Source organism: Nerophis ophidion, linkage group LG19 (genome assembly GCF_033978795.1).
Source record: "Nerophis ophidion isolate RoL-2023_Sa linkage group LG19, RoL_Noph_v1.0, whole genome shotgun sequence".
Classification (NCBI taxonomy): domain Eukaryota; kingdom Metazoa; phylum Chordata; class Actinopteri; order Syngnathiformes; family Syngnathidae; genus Nerophis; species Nerophis ophidion.
Genome location: NC_084629.1, coordinates 39661953 through 39682689, shown reverse-complemented (window position 1 = coordinate 39682689; position 20737 = coordinate 39661953). Strand labels below are relative to the sequence as shown.

At 44.1% G+C, this 20737-nt stretch overlaps 1 protein-coding gene across 1 annotated transcript in view; it reads left to right on the top strand.

Moving 5' to 3' along the window:
- LOC133538371 (titin-like) overlaps positions 1-20737 on the top strand; it is a 263574-nt gene that overhangs the window by 47631 nt on the left and 195206 nt on the right. The window contains exons 29-39 of the mRNA XM_061879957.1: positions 19-279; positions 371-631; positions 838-979; positions 1064-1232; positions 2351-2582; positions 10710-10994; positions 11088-11201; positions 11298-11486; positions 13466-13891; positions 19739-20221; positions 20479-20529. Coding sequence (XP_061735941.1) covers positions 19-279; positions 371-631; positions 838-979; positions 1064-1232; positions 2351-2582; positions 10710-10994; positions 11088-11201; positions 11298-11486; positions 13466-13891; positions 19739-20221; positions 20479-20529 — 2613 coding nt within the window. The remainder of the gene's footprint in view (positions 1-18; positions 280-370; positions 632-837; positions 980-1063; positions 1233-2350; positions 2583-10709; positions 10995-11087; positions 11202-11297; positions 11487-13465; positions 13892-19738; positions 20222-20478; positions 20530-20737) is intronic.

Sequence of the window (20737 nt, the reverse complement as noted above, 5' to 3'; positions counted from 1 at the left end):
CCCGCATTTCTTCCTCAGCTCTTCGCATCACCCGACCCTTTAAGAGTGTGGAGGTCCCTGAGACACGGACCGCCACCTTTGAGTGCGAAGTGTCTCACTTCAATGTCCACTCCTCCTGGCTGAAGGACGGCGTGGAGATCGAGATGAGCGAGAAGTTCCGGACGACGGTGCAGGGTAAAGTCCACCAGCTGAAGATTATGAACACCAGCGGGGACGACTCCGCTGAGTACACCTTTTCTTGCGGGAACGACCGAGCGTCTGGCACGCTCACTGTCAGCCGTAAGTCCTCGGTCATTTCTAGGTTTTTACCAGGAACAGAAATGGGGGAAGAAAAAGGTACTCTAAGCACATGAATGTCTTGTCTTTTCAGCCATTATCCTCACAACCATGCTGCAAGACATAAATGCTCAGGAGAAGGACACGGTCACCTTTGAGTTGAACGTCAACCACGATGGAATCTGCTACAAATGGTTGAAGAATGGCGCGGAGATCCGCTCAACGGACAGATGCCAAGCTCGCTGCAAACAGCTCACCCACACCTTGACCATCAGGAATGTTCATTTTGGAGACAGCGCCGACTATACCTTCATGGCGGGATCTTCCGTGGCCACAGCCCGGCTTTATGTGGAGGGTAAGATGTCTCTTTTTGTCACTTCACATGTACGAACCATCACCAACAAAGGATTTCAACGTTTGACTTGGATTCGGCTCTTGATTGAGGCGAGAGCATTATCGGAACATAGAACCTGGTTACAAGAGAACGGAGTCAATGAAGTTCAAAAGCTGGGGAGAAAGGGCAAACATTCAGTCAACTTTTTATTGTCTCCTTTTTTTTAGCTCGTGTTGTTGAATTTACCAAACACGTAAAGGACCTAAAGATCACGGAGAAGAAGAGAGCCACTTTTGAGTGTGAAGTTTCAGAACCCAACGTGCAGGTGATGTGGATGAAGGACGGTCAGGAGCTGGAGGCGTCCGACAGGTAGCTGGGCTTCGTCCAGTCGAACACTCTTCAGAGCTCAAAGCACAATCGGGAACTGAAAATGGTCGATGAATGTTCCTGCAGATATAAGATGACCTCAGAGCAGCTTGTTCACCGCCTAACTTTGCCCTCCGTCCGACTGTCCGATGCGGGAGAATACACCGCCGTGGCGGGGTCCAGCATGTCCAAGGGAACGCTTGCAGTCGAGGGACGGGACATCAAGATCTCAGAGCCCACCAACAAGAATCCTACTGTGAGTCTTTCAGAACTGATACTGTCTCTGTGCCTTGGGATGTCTCCCCCACCCGGGCTGTCGGACGATGCGGGTGTGTGATAGATGAAGGAAGAAGCTGTCTTAGTGGTTAGCATGCCTGCTCTTAGCTTGCTATTGGTATGTAACGCATTTAGCCTTGTCCTCAAGCGATAATGCTGCTCGATGATACTTAAGATCCCAAAAAAATGTAGTTTATTTGGCGTAAGGTAGGGGATTATTAATAGCTCAGGGGAGTGTGTGGGGCTCCACACTGAGTATGACGACATATTATCGGCCCATTTCCAAATTACCTTTTGTGTCAAAGATTTTGGAGAAATGTGTTCTGTGAGATCGACAGGCGGATCGGTGCGGCGTCTTCAGTAATGCGGACGTTGTACCGATCCGTTGTGGTGAAGAAGGAGCTGAGCCGGAAGGCAAAGCTCTCAATTTACCGGTCGATCTACGTTCCCATCCTCACCTATGGTCATGAGCTTTGGGTCATGACCGAAAGGATAAGATCACGGGTACAAGCGGCCCAAATGAGTTTGGGTCTCTCCCTTAGAGATAGGGTGAGAAGCTCTGCCATCCGGGAGGAACTCAAAGTAAAGCCGCTGCTCCTTCACATCGAGAGGAGCCAGATGAGGTGGTTCGGGCATCTGGTCAGGATGCCGCCCGAACGCCTCCCTAGGGAGGTGTTTAGGGCACGTCCAACCGGTAGGAGGCCACGGGGAAGACCCAGGACACATTGGGAAGACGCCGCACCTCTCACGATCCACTCTTCCCTCACTCGTGAACAAGACTCCTAGGTACTTGAACTCCTCCACTTGGGGCAGGGTCTCCTCCCCAACCCGGAGATGGCACTCCACCCTTTTCTGGGCGAGAACCATGGACTCGGACTTGGAGGTGCTGATTCTCATTCCGGTCGCTTCACACTCGGCTGCGAACCGATCCAGCGAGAGCTGAAGATCCTGGTCAGATGAAGCCATCAGGACCACATCATCTGCAAAAAGCAGAGACCTAATCCTGCGGTCACCAAACCGGAACCCCTCAACGCCTTGACTGCGCCTAGAAATTCTGTCCATAAAAGACTACATTATTGTTCTTTGTTTTTTTTTTAGGTTGTTGAGAGACAAAGAGCCACTTTTGAGTTTGAAGTAAACGAGGACGAGGTAGAAGGCCACTGGATGAGGAACGGCGTGGAGATCCAGTTCTCTGTCGAGGAGCGTTTCAGCTACATCACCATCAGGAAGCTCCACCGCCTCACCATCTCCGAAACCTACAGAAGCGACGCCGGCGAGTACGCCTTTGTCGCCGGAAAGAACAAGAGCTCCGTGATGCTTCACGTGAGACGTAAGTTTCTGACCTCATTCCACCGTCGTGTGTGGCATTCGAGCTTTATCCACGAATGCATGGACCACGACTGAAAAATTCAAAATACATGTGGCCTAAGGAAAATCAGAAGTGAGCACTAGAACTGGCTGTAGTAATGGACAATTTGGGCCAATTATTTTTTATTTTATTCTTTAAAACCCTAACCGGGGACGAGGTTTGCAAATTAGCCCTGTGGCTAGAAGTATTCTGTACTTTGACATGGGTTACCTCTCTGTTGGGGTTTTTCCTGCTTCTGTACCCAACAGACAGAAAACCACAGGGACTGTCTGAAATCCTACTGTCCGCCTTGCAATGACTATTAGTGTTTGAGAGCCGGGCTGAACCGAGCAGTAGACCACGGTTACACACGATTGGAGCGTACGATCATTGAAATGGCGTAGGAAAACCGAGTCATACACTTGGCGATACTTTTTGTTGAAAACAGAGGTATCGTTATGTTTCAAGTCGGTTACATAGAAGTGCATTCATTAAATGTCGTTATTACGCGCACAAACTTACGGGAAATTGAGTGAGCATGACTGTGTGGATTATCCGTCTGTTCATAAAGGTATCATTAAGAACTGGCATTACATACTGTGAACACCTTTCTGATGCCGACAGATCCTCACAGTAGCCCGGGAGTCTGGTGTTACCAATATTTTTATTGTGCGCACACACATGCCAGGACCGTACTTCACTCTACTCTTTTCAGTCTCTCCGGTTCACTCTTCCTCTCGCCGTGGTCTTGTGCGTGTCCGTGCGTCTGTACGCCAGAAACTCCAACTCCAACAACGTGTATCGGTCCGGCTGCTGCTAATAAAGGCGACAGGTGGTCCCAGCTGGGCAATCTACTCACCTGCCGCTGGCTTTGAGGCCGGTCCTTACACACCCCGCTCCGGGGCAGACCCGCAGACCACGACCCCCTCCACATATACATTATTATTATGGTCATACATATGTCTTCCAATAGAGCCGGAGGAGGGGAAGCGTAGGGAAAATACTAAAGTTTTTCTCTCACGTAAGATTAGCTAATACGACAGTACTTAATGTTAGATTTTTGGTTTGAAGACTGGAGGATGCGGAAATATTTGACTTTTGCTCCATTTGTTTTTGGGTAAGCTTCTCATAACCAAGAATACCTATTTTGACATGAATTAATTTTGTTAGAATTACTCTAGTCAACATAATTTGTGGCATTTTGAGTCATTATTTGCACTCTTGGTCTTTAAGGATACGTTTTATGCACAAGCAACATATTGAGCTTTTTGAGAAACATTCGGCATTCTTCTGGGTTTTTCAAAATGACGTATTTTCTGTAACATACAGCACGTCGGTATATAGGCCACACCCATTAAATTTTATGGAAAATGATTTTCCATATATTAGCCTCACCGGACTATCAGTCGCAGATATATATGTTTCAAAATAAGTTATTGACACAGAAATATTTTGTACATGTTTATTTACATACCTTAATTGTTTCCATACAGTGTTTGTAACAGGGCAGTAAAACGGCTGATGAAACAAAACACAAGTCATCGTCATGGACCCACTAGCTGCGCAAGCTAAATCTCCAATCAGCTAAACAGACTCAAAAACTCCACGGTGACGTTTTGGTGAATGATAATGGTGTCAATCAATCAATGTTTGCTAATATAACCCTGAATCACGAGTGTCTCAAAGGGCCGCACAAGCCACAACCACATCCTGGGCTCAGGTCCCACATAAGGGCAAGGAAAAACTCAACCCAATTGGATAACAATGAGAAATCGTGGATCTGGCATTATATTGTGAGAGTCCAGTCCATAGTGGATCTAACAATAGTTTGAGAGTCCAGTCCATAGTGGATCTAACATAATAGTGTGAGAGTCCAGTCCATAGTGGATCTAACATAATATTGAGAGTCCAGTCCATAGTGGATCTAACATAATAGTGTGAGTCCAGTCCATAGTGGATCTAACATAATAGTGAGAGTCCAGTCCATAGTGGATTTAACATAATAGTGAGAGTCCAGTCCATAGTGGATCTAACAATATAGTGTTAGAGTCCAGTCCATAGTGGATTTAACATAATAGTGTGGGAGTCCATAGTGGATCTAACATAATAGTGTGAAAGTCCAGTCCATAGTGGATCTAACATACTAGTGTGAGAGTCCAGTCCATAGTGGATCTAACATAATAGTGTGAGAGTCCAGTCCATAGTGGATCTAACATAACAGTGAGAGTCCAGTCCATAGGGGATCTAACATAATAGTGTGAGAGTCCAGGCCATAGTGGATCTAACATAATAGTGAGAGTCCAGTCCGTAGTGGATCTAACATAATAGTGTGAGAGTCCAGTCTAGAGTGGATCTAACATAATAGTGTGAGAGTCCAGTCCATAGTGGATCTAACATAATAGTGTGAGTCCAGTCCATAGTGGATCCAACATAATAGTGAGAGTCCAGTCCATAGTGGATCTAACATCATAGTGAGAGTCCAGTCCATAGTGGATCTAACATAATAGTGAGAGTCCAGTCCATAGTGGATCTAACATAATAGTGAGAGTCCAGTCCATAGTGGATCTAACATAATAGTGTGAGTCCAGTCCATAGTGGATCTAACATGATAGTGGGAGTCTATTCCATAGTGGATCTAACATAATAGTGAGAGTCCAGTCCATAGTGGATCTAACATAATAGTGTGAGAGTCCAGTCCATAGTTGATCTAACATACCAGTGACAGTCCAGTCCATAGTGGATGTAACATAACAGTGAGAGTCCAGTCCATAGTGGATCTAACATATTAGTGAGAGAGTCCAGTCCATAGTGGATCTAACATAATAGTGTGAGTCCAGTCCATAGTGGATCTAACATAATAGTGAGAGTCCAGTCCATAGTGGATCTAACATAATAGTGAGAGTACAGTCCATAGTGGATCTAACATAATAGTGTGAGTCCAGTCCATAGTGGATCTAACATAATAGTGTGAGTCCAGTCCATAGTGGATCTAACATAATAGCGTGAGAGTCCAGTCCATAGTGGATCTAACATAATAGTGAGAGTACAGTCCATAGTGGATCTAACATAATAGTGTGAGTCCAGTCCATAGTGGATCTAACATAATAGTGTGAGTCCAGTCCATAGTGGATCTAACATAATAGTGAGAGTCCAGTCCATAGTGGATCTAACATAATAGTGAGAGAGTCCAGTCCATAGTGGATCTAACATAATAGTGTGAGTCCAGTCCATAGTGGATCCAACATAATAGTGAGAGTCCAGTCCATAGTGGATCTAACATAATAGTGAGAGTCCAGTCCATTGTGGATCTAACATAATAGTGAGAGTCCAGTCCATAGTGGATCCAACATAATAGTGTGAGTCTAGTCCATAGTAGATCTAACATAATAATGTGAGAGTCCAGTCCATAGTGGATCTAACATAATAGTGAGAGTCCAGTCCATAGTGGATCCAACATAATAGTGAGAGTCCAGTCCACAGTAGATCTACCATAATAGTGTGAGAGTCCAGTTCATAGTGGGTCTAACACTATAGAGTGATAGTCCAGTCCATAGTGGAAAAAACATAATAGTGAGAGTCCAGTCCATAGTGTATCTAACATAATAGTGTGAAAGTCCAGTCCATAGTGGATCTAACATAATAGTGTGAGAGTCCAGTCCATAGTGGATCTAACATAATAGTGTGAGAGTCCAGTCCATAGTGGATCTAACATAACAGTGAGAGTCCAGTCCATAGGGGATCTAACATAATAGTTTGAGAGTCCAGTCCAAAGTGGATCTAACATAATAGTGAGAGTCCAGTCCATACTGGATCTAACATTTTAGTGCGAGAGTCCAGTCCATAGTGGATCTAACATAATAGTGAGAGTCCAGTCCATAGTGGATCTAACATAATAGTGTGAGAGTCCAGTCCATAGTGGATCTAACATAATAGTGTGAGAGTCCAGTCCATAGTGGATCTAACATAATAGTGTGAGTCGAGTCCATAGTGGATCTAACATAATAGTGTGAGTCGAGTCCATAGTGGATCTAACATAATAGTGTGAGTCCAGTCCATAGTGGGGCCAGCAGGAGACCATCCCAAGCGGAGACATTCAGACAGCCAGCGCTTCACCCTTTGCCACCGACCCTTCCCCCCCCCCCCTCCACGAAGGAGAGTGGGGCAGAGCAGAAAAGAAACGGCAGATCAACTGGCCTAAAACTGGGGTCTATTTAAAGGCTAGAGTATACAGATGAGTTTTAAGATGGGACTTAAATACTTCTACTGAGGTAGCATCTCTAACTGTTACTGCTAGAACATTCTAGAGTACTGGAGCCCCAATAGAAAACGCTCTATAGCCCGCAGACTTTTTTTGGGCTCTGGGAATCACTAATAAGCCGGAATTATTTGAAGGTAGATTTCTTGCCAGGACATATGGCAAGAAAGGATGGCGCTAGACCCTTTAGTGTTTTATACCCAAGTAGTAAAACCTTAAAGTCCCATCTTAAGAGCACAGGAAGCCAGTGCAGGTAAATCAAAATGGACGTAATATGATCAAACTTCCTTGTTCTTGTCAAAAGTCCATGGTAACGACGCTAGCTTCATTTCATCACGATAGCCCGCACAAATAAGTATGAAAACATTCCCACAGACGTCACGCATGGGACACTTTTGTAAGTAACTCATTGTTTTAGTTATATTGTAAAACTTACAAACATTGCCTGGAGTGTTGAATGAAGACTCTATAAAAGTAGAAATGCTACGGACGGCTAGAAGACTGAACGGCACTCTAGTTCCGGTAGAAAGCACTAAATGGAAGGACACTGCAGTACCTGCACTGAGCCAACTCGTCCAAAAGATGGCGCCATAGCACGAACAACAAAACACCTTTCTCAGTGTATTTACTTGTTGTTGTTGTTGTTGTTTTTTAACCATTTGTTTGATTTGCGTCAGCAAGGAGAAACCCGCAGCCTGACAGTTTTATAAGCCGCACGGTTTATAGTCTGAAATTTACGGTAATAAAACAAGATACATTTATTTAAAACTAACATTACAATTGGAGCCTGCATAAAATGCCCATGCTAACGATACAGGTGTTGCATTAGCTACCATTAAATGGCTACTCTATCATAATAACAAGACTACACAATGTTAGTTGTGTTTGTGTTGACAAGACAATGGAGTCCATATTTTGTGCATCGTGAAGTGAATTATATTTATATAGCGCTTTTCTCTAGTGACTCAAAGCACTTTGCATAGTAAAACCCCAATATCTAAGTTACATTTAAAGCAGTGTGGGTGGCACTGGGAGCAGGGGGGGTTAAAAGGGTCTTGCCCAAGGACACAACAGCAGTGGTGAACGCGGGAATCGAACCTGGAACCCTGAAGTTGCTGGTATGGCCACTCTACCAACCGGGCTATACTGCCCCTCGTATACAGTACAGTACTGTACATCAAACAGATATAACAAGGAGCTGATGGTTCAACTTTTGTATTTAATAACAAAGCCAAAAAACTACTAGGTAAACTGTTTTCCTCGCTTTCAGCCGCCCTGCCGACACGTACACACTCTGTCACTAACCCTGTGGTGCACCCACAAAACACCTTAACTTTCACAGCTACAATGATTAGGAATCAAAAATAAAATCCAGTCAACCTTTTTTGAAGATGTTAATCTTCTTGGTGTACAGCAGATGTGTCGACAACGCTGTGGATGCCTCCTGTATGACATACAATACTTGTCCGAAAAATGGAGCTAGCAAAACTACAAAAAAATCTGTAAAGTCTAGAACAGATCTAGGTAATACTGCACAGTAGCTAGCGAAGGGTGAAGTATCAGCTCGCCCACAATCGCCACACATAATGGGTGGATGAGTTGTTCGTACGTTGAGATAAAGTTTGTACATCCATCCATCCATCTTCTTCCGCTTATCCGAGGTCGGGTCGCGGGGGCAACAGCCTAAGCAGGGAAACCCAGACTTCCCTCTCCCCAGCCACTTCGTCTAGCTCTTCCCGGGGGATCCCGAGGCGTTCCCAGGCCAGCCGGGAGACATAGACTTTTGACAAGAACAAGAAAGTTTGATCATATTACGCCTGTACTGGCTCACCTGCACTGGCTTCCTGTGCACTTAAGTTGTGACTTTAAGGTTTTACTACTTACGTATAAAATACTACACGGTCTAGCTCCAGCCTATCTTGCCGATTGTATTGTACCATATGTCCCGGCAAGAAATCTGCCTTCAAAAGACTCCGGCTTATTAGTGATTCCTAGAGCCCAAAAAAAGTCTGCGGGCTATAGAGCGTTTTCCGTTCGGGCTCCAGTACTCTGGAATGCCCTCCCGGTAACAGTTCGAGATGCTACCTCAGTAGAAGCATTTAAGTCTCACCTTAAAACTCATCTGTATACTCTAACCTTTAAATAGACCTCCTTTTTAGACCAGTTGATCTGCCGCTTCTTTTCTTTCTCCTATGTCCCCCCCTCCCTTGTGGAGGGGGTCCGGTCCGATGACCATGGATGAAGTACTGGCTGTCCAGAGTCGAGACCCAGGATGGACCGCTCGTCGGGACCCAGGATGGACCGCTCGCCTGTATCGGTTGGGGACATCTCTACGCTGCTGATCCGCTTGAGATGGTTTCCTGTGGACGGGACTCTCGCTGCTGTCTTGGATCCGCTTGAACTGAACTCTCGCGGCTGTGTTGGAGCCACTATGGATTGAACTTTCACAGTATCATGTTAGACCCGCTCGCCATCCATTGCTTTCGGTCCCCTAGATGGGGGGGGGGGGGGGGGGTTGCCCACATCTGAGGTCCTCTCCAAGGTTTCTCATAGTCAGCATTGTCACTGGCGTCCCACTGGATGTGAATTCTCCCTGCCCACTGGGTGTGAGTTTTCCTTGCCCTTTTGTGGGTTCTTCCGAGGATGTTGTAGTCGTAATGATTTGTGCAGTCCTTTGAGACATTTGTGATTTGGGGCTATATAAATAAACATTGATGATGATGATAGTCTTCCCCGTGGCCTCCTACCGGTTGGACGTGCCCTAAACACCTCCCTAGGGAGGCGTTCGGGTGGCATCCTGACCAGATGCCCGAACCACCTCATCTGGCTCCTCTCCATGTGAAGGAGCAGCGGCTTTACTTTGAGTTCCTCCCGGATGGCAGAGCTTCTCACCCTATCTCTAAGGGAGAGACCCTATCTCATTTGGGCCGCTTGTACCCGTGATCTTATCCTTTCGGTCATGACCCAAAGCTCATGACCATAGGTGAGGATGGGAACGTAGATCGACCGGTAAATTGAGAGCTTTGCCTTCCGGCTCAGCTCCTTCTTCACCACAACGGATCGGTACAACGTCCGCATTACTGAAGACGCCGCACCGATCCGCCTGTCGATCTCACGATCCACTCTTCCCCCACTCGTGAACAAGACTCCTAGGTACTTGAACTCCTCCACTTGGGGCAGGGTCTCCTCCCCAACCCGGAGATGGCACTCCACCCTTTTCCGGGTAGAGTGCCACTTTAATATATTTGGTCTTAAAAACTGTTGATCTTGCTTCCTTCTGTCCAGTCAAACCTGACCTGTGACTCACCTGTTTCTTTATTAATTTTGACATGGTGTATTACCTTTGGTACTTTAACTTAAACTTAACCACAGGTGTCCTGACACTTTCTTAACTCTGTTACGACTCACATACCGGAGTCTTGAATAATGGCCAGGAACAGTACGATTCCATATCACCGCGAATCAGACATACTTGGTTTATTTTAGAAAAGTGAATTCACTCTTCCCCCACTCGTGAACAAGACTCCTAGGTACTTGAACTCCTCCACTTGGGGCAGGGTCTCCTCCCCAACCCGGAAATGGCATTCCACCCTTTTCCGGGCGAGAACCATGAACTCGGACTTGAAGGTGCTGATTCTCATTGTACCACAAAGCATATTTTATCCGGTCTGTGGCCTGCAAATCGAAACGTTCATGCAATGAGGGCTTCGTAAACGGACGTTCCATTGCGTACACATTTTTAAAATATATATCTTCTGTTCAACCATTAATGGTAACATAAGTGGTCTTTTTGGTATATTTCTTTGGTTGCACACAGCCCCTTTAACAGCCCCACTCCTGTTGTCTGTCCCCAGTTCCCGAACCTCCTCAGGTAGCCCGGCGAATGCAGCCCCAGACTGCCATGTCAGGCAAATCGGTTCGCTTCTCAGTGCTAGTTAGCGGCCTCCCGCAACCCCAGGTGACCTGGTACAAGGACTCCCAGGTTCTCTACACCAGTGACACATGCAAGTTCCTTCACGACGATGGAGAACACACATTGATGCTACTGAGAGTCCTCCCTGAGGATGCTGCCGTCTATAGCTGCGAGGTCAAGAATGACTTTGGAGAGGCGTCAAGCTCCGCCTCACTCACTGTGGAAGGTTGGTAGACGTGGCCAATGATGCTCCGGACCTAAACGCAGTCTGGGACGATAACCTTTTGTCATGCCATATGTTTTTATTCCTGTCTTCTAGTTCCTGAAGAAAGTATGGTTCGGGTCTCTGCCCCAGTCCTCGTTTCTCCCTTGCAAAACATCCTGGTGAAGTCGGGCCATTCTGCCCAGTTGGAGTGCATCATCTCTGGGGAAGGTAAAGTTCCTTGCAAAGACGTTCACTATCCATTTAGCTTAGCTTGATCTGCTCGTACTGTTTGATCACGACTTTGAACCACCACTACTGGTCCAGATCTACAGATAGGCTGGTTCTGGAACGACAGAGAGATCAGGCAGTCCGCCGACATTAAGATGTCTCGCTTTGGCAACATCTGCCAATTGAACATTTCCAGAGCGGTCTTCGACAATGAAGGAGAATACTCGTGTGTTGCAAGGAATGCGGCAGGAATGGTCACATGTACTGCGAGTCTGAATATCGATGGTGAGTCCTTTGCGTGAAGATGAGTCCGTCACACACAGAAAACCTGCCACAGTTCCCCAACTCACAGCAGCCCTTTGTAGGACAGACTTCGAAAAGGAAAAAGGTTTCTTGCTACGTCCGCAGCGTTTTCCGCCAGGGTCTCTGGACTGAGTCCCCCGGCGTTTTGGACTGTGTGATCGGGTTTAAAAACACTGCGGTTGGCTTTTAGATGGATATCCTACAAATGGCTGATCTTACGAGACAGTCGTCCAATGACTGATAGTCTTGTCATGTGGATGACTTTTTGATACCTGTACATATCTCAAAAGTGCAATTTGCAGCCTGCATGCTCTTCCAAGTATTGCTTTGATCCGTCCAACAAAAATGTTAACTTCTCCAGCGTCAACACACTCAGGTGTGTGACGCAGCAGTCACCTGAAACCAGAAGTATTACAAAGGCAAAAGTTGCAAGTGATAATCGCTTATTTGGTGAAACAAAAATAAATGTAAAACTAAAAAATATCCATCCATCCATCATCTTCCGCTTATCAGAGGTCGGGTCGCGGGGGCAACAGCCTAAGCAGGGAAACCCAGACTTCCCTCTCCCCAGCCACTTCGTCTAGCTCTTCCCGGGGGATCCCGAGGCGTTCCCAGGCCAGCCGGGAGACATAGTCTTCCCAACGTGTCCTGGGTCTTCCCCGTGGCCTCCTACCGGTTGGACGTGCCCTAAACACCTCCCTAGGGAGGCGTTCGGGTGGCATCCTGACCAGATGCCCGAACCACCTCATCTGGCTCCTCTCGATGTGAAGGAGCAGCGGCTTTACTTTGAGTCCCTCCCGGATGGCAGAGCTTCTCACCCTATCTCTAAGGGAGAGACCCTAACTCATTTGGGCCGCTTGTACCCGTGATCTTATCCTTTCGGTCATGACCCAAAGCTCGTGACCATAGGTGAGGATGGGAACGTAGATCGACCGGTAAATTGAGAGCTTTGCCTTCCGGCTCAGCTCCTTCTTCACCACAACGGATCGGTACAACGTCCGCATTACTGAAGACGCCGCACCAATCCGCCTGTCAATCTCACAATCCACTCTTCCCTCACTCGTGAACAAGACTCTTAGGTACTTGAACTCCTCCACTTGGGGCAGGGTCTCCTCCCCAACCCGGAGATGGCATTCCACCCTTTTCCGGGCGAGAACCATGGACTCGGACTTGGAGGTGCCGATTCTCATTCCGGTCGCTTCACACTCGGCTGCGAACCGATCCAGCGAGAGCTGAAGATCCCGGTCAGATGAAGCCATCAGGACCACATCATCTGCAAAAAGCAGAGACCTAATCCTGCGGTTACCAAACCGGAACCCCTCAACGCCTTGACTGCGCCTAGAAATTCTGTCCATAAAAGTTATGAACAGAATCGGTTACAAAGGGCAGCCTTGGCGGAGTCCAACCCTCACTGGAAATGTGTTCGACTTACTGCCGGCAATGCGGACCAAGCTCTGGCACTGATCGTACAGGGAGCGGACCGCCACAATAAGACAGTCCGATACCCCATACTCTCTGAGCACTCCCCACAGGACTTCCCGAGGGACACGGTCGAATGCCTTCTCCAAGTAAAACTGCGTCAATATACATCATTTAAAGATACATCAGTAATCGTAACTCCTGAATGGTAATTGTCATGGAACCGTGAGGTGCCCAAAGATAATCCCCTCCCTAGTCTGGACTAGATCTCCTTCTGTAATGTTGAACTAAACACAAGTTTGAAACCACGTCAGACTTGCCTGTTCAGAGCTATGCTGCAAATTGTACTTTTAACACGTACAGATTACACAGTTGCAAGTCTTACATGGTCTCTAAGGCACCGACTTGTATTCTTTGACACCTCACCTTGCATGATTGACAGTTGTACCCACATTCACTCACTGATCCCGACTGCTCTTCAGTGCTCCACTGAAGACAAGTCCAGAATAATGTGTTGACCTGTACTCTTTCTCACTGCCCAGATGATAAAACCTTAGCTAGCATGACAAGAACCGGGGCTCAGACATTGACTGAGTTTACCGAGTGCTTCTCAGAGAGCTCCTCCAGGTCTTGGCGGACAGTGACCGTTGAAATGGAGAGCACAGAAAACAACGTTGAAATGGGATTGTACCCAAAGCCCCAACTGCTGATGGAACTGCGGGATGTCCGGGTCAAAAGCGGCGAGATGGCTGAGTTCAGCTGCGTGTTTGACGGGCAGCCGTTCATCGGGGTGGTATGGGATCATAACGGCCAGAACCTGGTCCGGGAGCGAGTGAGGAGCTCTCAGAACGGCGGACTGTTGTCCCTGGTCATTCAGGGTGTTGGTCTGGCCGACCAAGGCCTGTACCGCTGCACCGCCACCAACCTACACGGTCAAAACAGCTCTTCTGCTCGGCTCACTGTGGAAGGTGGTTTACCTCTTTTGTTTGTCACTCTTAATCTGGTCCATCCTAGTCCTCCACCTGCTTCCTCGCAGCCTCTCTGAAGTGTCACAAGTTGGTCTCCTTCCCCTCTGCTGCACCTCGCTAACCTCATCCATCCACCCTACTGACCCCTTTTATGTCCTGGAGGCTGTTCACATCTGGTATTGCCGGGTTCACATTTGGTATTACGCCAGACAACAATGCCTTTATGGAAAAATAGGGTGAAAATACCATTCGGTTTTTGGGGAACCTGTTTTTAGCAGGTATGAATGTGTCATTAACAAGGGGAGATGTGGTAATAGCAGGTTTCTGTTAACATTTGGTTTTAACATGTCACCAACATGTAGATATGAACTATTTCTGTGTGTATGTTAATAACTGGTGTGAACATGTCCCTAACATGTTGATATGGGTTAAAAACTGGTGTGAACATGTTGATATGGGTTAATAACTGGTGTGAACATGTCACTAACATGTTGATATGGGTTAATAACTGGTGTAAACATGTCCCTAACATGTTGATATGGGTTAATAACTGGTGTGAACATGTCACTAACATGTTGATATGGGTTAATAACTGGTGTGAACATGTTAATATGGGTTAATAACTGGTGTGAACATGTCACTAACATGTTGATATGGGTTAATAACTGGTGTGAACATGTTGATATGGGTTAATAACTGGTGTGAACATGTCACTAACATGTTGATATGGGTTAATAACTGGTGTAAACATGTCCCTAACATGTTGATATGGGTTAAAAACTGGTGTGAACATGTTGATATGGGTTAATAACTGGTGTGAACATGTCCCTAACATGTCAACATGGGTTAATAACTGGTGTGAACATGTCCCTAACATGTTGATATGGGTTAATAACTGGTGTAAACATGTCCCTAACATGTTGATATGGGTTAATAACTGGTGTGAACATGTCCCTAACATGTTAATATAGGTTAATAACTGGTGTGAACATGTCCCTAACATGTCAATATGGGTTAATAACTGGTGGGAACATGTCCCTAACATGTTAATATGGGTTAATAACTGGTGTAAACATGTCCCTAACATGTTAATATGGGTTAATAACTGGTGTGAACATGTCTCTAACATGTTGATATGGGTTAAAAACTGGTGTGAACATGTTGATATGGGTTAATAACTGGTGTAAACATGTCCCTAACATGTCAATATGGGTTAATAACTGGTGTGAACATGTCCCTAACATGTCAATATGGGTTAATAACTGGTGTGAACATGTCCCTAACATGTTAATATGGGTTAATAACTGGTGTAAACATGTCACTAACATGTTAATATGGGTTAATAATTGGTTTGAACATGTCCCAAACATGTTAATATTGGTTAATAACTGGTGTAAACATGTCACTAACATGTTGATATGGGTTAATAACTGGTATGAACAAGTCCCTAACATGTTGATATGGGTTAATAACTGGTGTGAACATGTCACTAACATGTTAATATGGGTTAATAACTGGTGTGAACATGTCCCTAACATGTCGATATGGGTTAATAACTGGTGTGAACATGTCCCTAACATGTTGATATGGGTTAATAACTGGTGTGAACATGTCCCTAACATGTTGATATGGGTTAATAACTGGTGTGAACATGTCCCTAACATGTTAATATGGGTTAATAACTGGTGTGAACATGTCCCTAACATGTTGATATGGGTTAATAACTGGTGTGAACATGTCCCTAACATGTCAACATGGGTTAATAACTGGTGTGAACATGTCCCTAACATGTTGATATGGGTTAATAACTGGTGTAAACATGTCCCTAACATGTTGATATGGGTTAATAACTGGTGTGAACATGTCACTAACATGTTGATATGGGTTAATAACTGGTGTGAACATGTTGATATGGGTTAATAACTGGTGTGAACATGTCCCTAACATGTCAACATGGGTTAATAACTGGTGTGAACATGTCCCTAACATGTCGATATGGGTTAATAACTGGTGTGAACATGTCCCTAACATGTTGATATGGGTTAATAACTGGTGTGAACATGTCCCTAACATGTTGATATGGGTTAATAACTGGTGTGAACATGTCCCTAACATGTCAACATGGGTTAATAACTGGTGTGAACATGTCCCTAACATGTTGATATGGGTTAATAACTGGTGTGAACATGTCCCTAACATGTTGATATGGGTTAATAACTGGTGTGAACATGTTGATATGGGTTAATAACTGGTGTGAACATGTCCCTAACATGTCAACATGGGTTAATAACTGGTGTGAACATGTCCCTAACATGTTGATATGGGTTAATAACTGGTGTAAACATGTCCCTAACATGTTGATATGGGTTAATAACTGGTGTGAACATGTCCCTAACATGTTAATATGGGTTAATAACTGGTGTGAACATGTCCCTAACATGTCAATATGGGTTAATAACTGGTGGGAACATGTCCCTAACATGTTAATATGGGTTAATAACTGGTGTAAACATGTCCCTAACATGTTAATATGGGTTAATAACTGGTGTGAACATGTCTCTAACATGTTGATATGGGTTAATAACTGGTGTAAACATGTCCCTAACATGTTGATATGGGTTAATAACTGGTGTGAACATGTCACTAACATGTTGATATGGGTTAATAACTGGTGTGAACATGTTGATATGGGTTAATAACTGGTGTGAACATGTCCCTAACATGTCAACATGGGTTAATAACTGGTGTGAACATGTCCCTAACATGTCGATATGGGTTAATAACTGGTGTGAACATGTCCCTAACATGTTGATATGGGTTAATAACTGGTGTGAACATGTCCCTAACATGTTGATATGGGTTAATAACTGGTGTGAACATGTCCCTAACATGTCAACATGGGTTAATAACTGGTGTGAACATGTCCCTAACATGTTGATATGGGTTAATAACTGGTGTAAACATGTCCCTAACATGTTGATATGGGTTAATAACTGGTGTGAACATGTCACTAACATGTTGATATGGGTTAATAACTGGTGTGAACATGTTGATATGGGTTAATAACTGGTGTGAACATGTCCCTAACATGTCAACATGGGTTAATAACTGGTGTGAACATGTCCCTAACATGTTGATATGGGTTAATAACTGGTGTAAACATGTCCCTAACATGTTGATATGGGTTAATAACTGGTGTGAACATGTCCCTAACATGTTAATATGGGTTAATAACTGGTGTGAACATGTCCCTAACATGTCAATATGGGTTAATAACTGGTGGGAACATGTCCCTAACATGTTAATATGGGTTAATAACTGGTGTAAACATGTCCCTAACATGTTAATATGGGTTAATAACTGGTGTGAACATGTCTCTAACATGTTGATATGGGTTAATAACTGGTGTAAACATGTCCCTAACATGTTAATATGGGTTAATAAGTGGTGTGAACATGTCTCTAACATGTTGATATGGGTTAATAACTGGTGTAAACATGTCCCTAATATGTCAATATGGGTTAATAACTGGTGTGAACATGTCCCTAACATGTCAATATGGGTTAATAACTGGTGTGAACATGTCCCTAACATGTTAATATGGGTTAATAACTGGTGTAAACATGTCACTAACATGTTAATATGGGTTAATAATTGGTTTGAACATGTCCCAAACATGTTAATATAGGTTAATAACTGGTGTAAACATGTCACTAACATGTTGATATGAGTTAATAACTGGTATGAACAAGTCCCTAACATGTTGATATGGGTTAATAACTGGTGTGAACATGTCACTAACATGTTAATATGGGTTAATAACTGGTGTGAACATGTCCCTAACATGTCGATATGGGTTAATAACTGGTGTGAACATGTCCCTAACATGTTGATATGGGTTAATAACTGGTGTGAACATGTCCCTACATGTTGATATGGGTTAATAACTGGTGTAAAAATGTCACTAACATGTTAATATGGGTTAATAATTGGTTTGAACATGTCCCAAACATGTTGATATGGGTTAATAACTGGTGTGAACATGTCCCTAACATGTTGATATGGGTTAATAACTGGTGGGAACATGTCCCTAACATGTTAATATGGGTTAATAACTGGTGTGAACATGTCCCTAACATGTTGATATGGGTTAATAACTGGTGGGAACATGTCCCTAACAAGTTAATATGGGTTAATAACTGGTGTGAACATGTCCCTAACATGTTGATATGGGTTAATAACTGGTGGGAACATGTCCCTAACATGTTGATATGGGTTAATAACTGGTGGGAACATGTCCCTAACATGTTAATATGGGTTAATAACTGGTGTGAACATGTCCCTACATGTTGATATGGGTTAATAACTGGTGTAAAAATGTCACTAACATGTTAATATGGGTTAATAATTGGTTTGAACATGTCCCAAACATGTTGATATGGGTTAATAACTGGTGTGAACATGTCCCTAACATGTTGATATGGGTTAATAACTGGTGGGAACATGTCCCTAACATGTTAATATGGGTTAATAACTGGTGTGAACATGTCCCTAACATGTCGATATGGGTTAATAACTGGTGTGAACATGTCCCTAACATGTTGATATGGGTTAATAACTGGTGTGAACATGTCCCTAACATGTTAATATGGGTTAATAACTGGTGTGAACATGTCTCTAACATGTTGATATGGGTTAAAAACTGGTGTGAACATGTTGATATGGGTTAATAACTGGTGTAAACATGTCCCTAACATGTCAATATGGGTTAATAACTGGTGTGAACATGTCCCTAACATGTCAATATGGGTTAATAACTGGTGTGAACATGTCCCTAACATGTTAATATGGGTTAATAACTGGTGTAAACATGTCACTAACATGTTAATATGGGTTAATAATTGGTTTGAACATGTCCCAAACATGTTAATATAGGTTAATAACTGGTGTAAACATGTCACTAACATGTTGATATGGGTTAATAACTGGTATGAACAAGTCCCTAACATGTTGATATGGGTTAATAACTGGTGTGAACATGTCACTAACATGTTAATATGGGTTAATAACTGGTGTGAACATGTCCCTAACATGTCGATATGGGTTAATAACTGGTGTGAACATGTCCCTAACATGTTGATATGGGTTAATAACTGGTGTGAACATGTCCCTAACATGTTGATATGGGTTAATAACTGGTGTGAACATGTCCCTAACATGTTGATAAGAATTAAAAACTGGTGTGAACATGTCCCTAACATGTTGATATGGGTTAATAACTGGTGTGAACATGTCCCTAACATGTTGATATGGGTTAATAACTGGTGTGAACATGTCCCTAACATGTTAATATGGGTTAATAACTGGTGGGAACATGTCCCTAACATGTTAATATGGGTTAATAACTGGTGTGAACATGTCCCTAACATGTTAATATGGGTTAATAACTGGTGTGAACATGTCCCTAACATGTTAATATGGGTTAATAACTGGTGGGAACATGTCCCTAACATGTTAATATGGGTTAATAACTGGTGTGAACATGTCCCTAACATGTTAATATGGGTTAATAACTGGTGTGAACATGTCCCTAACATGTTAATATGGGTTAATAACTGGTGTGAACATGTCCCTAACATGTTAATATGGGTTAATAACTGGTGTGAACATGTCCCAAACATGTTAATATGGGTTAATAACTGGTGTGAACATGTCACTAACGTGAATATGGGTTAACAGCAGATGTGAACATGTCACTAAGACATCCATCATGTTAATATCACTTCTGGATGTGTTGATAGCTGGTGTGACCCCTAATGACTCTTCCTAACTATTATTCTCACCCAGCTAAAGAGGCAAATGTCAAAGCCGAGTGCGCCATCGTGACTGATTCGATGCATGCAGTGTCACGGGCGAACATGGAGAACACAAAAGGTTCTCCTGAGATTCCAGACCAGGAAAAGACAGTGGAGAAGCCGGGGTCTCTGCCTTACTGCTCAAAGAGACTCTACAACCTTGTCAGCCAACTTTATTTCCTCGACACATATCCCAATGCTGATCCCTGTGGCCGCCCCAACTTTCTGATCCAGCTCCCCCGAGAGCTGTTGGTCCAGAACTGCAGTCCTGGGCTGTGTTGTGTCATGAAGGAACTTTCTCTGTCTGCCATATGGCTTTACGGCCGCTTGAATATTGTGGACTCTGTATCATACACTCTCAAACATGATGGGCCCCTGTGCTGTATGAATGTTAAGAAAGGGGGACCTGGACAAGGGGGTGCTTTCTCTTGCAAAACCTCAGCCGAGGATGCTAAGTGCAGCCTGGTGACCAAAGGTTGGCATCTGCATGTTTTTGTTGGCACTCTTCCACACTCTATTCCACCTACACGGCCAGAACTTCTTCAAGGTTTAGGAGAGGTCACCGGCCTCTGTGTCCAATATTTAGTGACCCTTACACCACTGGTCTCTAGTCACTCAAAAGAAAAGTGAATTGATATGGATGCATGACTTTTCACTAAAGCTCAGTCTTGCACCATATAGGAGCCGTTGGCGTTGCAAGAGTTTTTTTAATTTGGTATATTTGTGTTACAGTCATTGAAGACGAGAGGACACCTCGGATCCACATCGAGGAGGAAGTCTCAGGTAAAACTGTGGAACTTTTGGATTACACACAGTTTTACAACATATCGAATAGCTCATATAGAGACAAACTATCTAAAGTATCTAGTACCATATAGGAATATATCTTACTTTACCTTTACGTGAAAACACTTAACCTAATAATACTTTCAGTATGTTGAAGGAGTATACTTGGATGAAGATAATTTGTGGGCGTACAAACAAACATTAA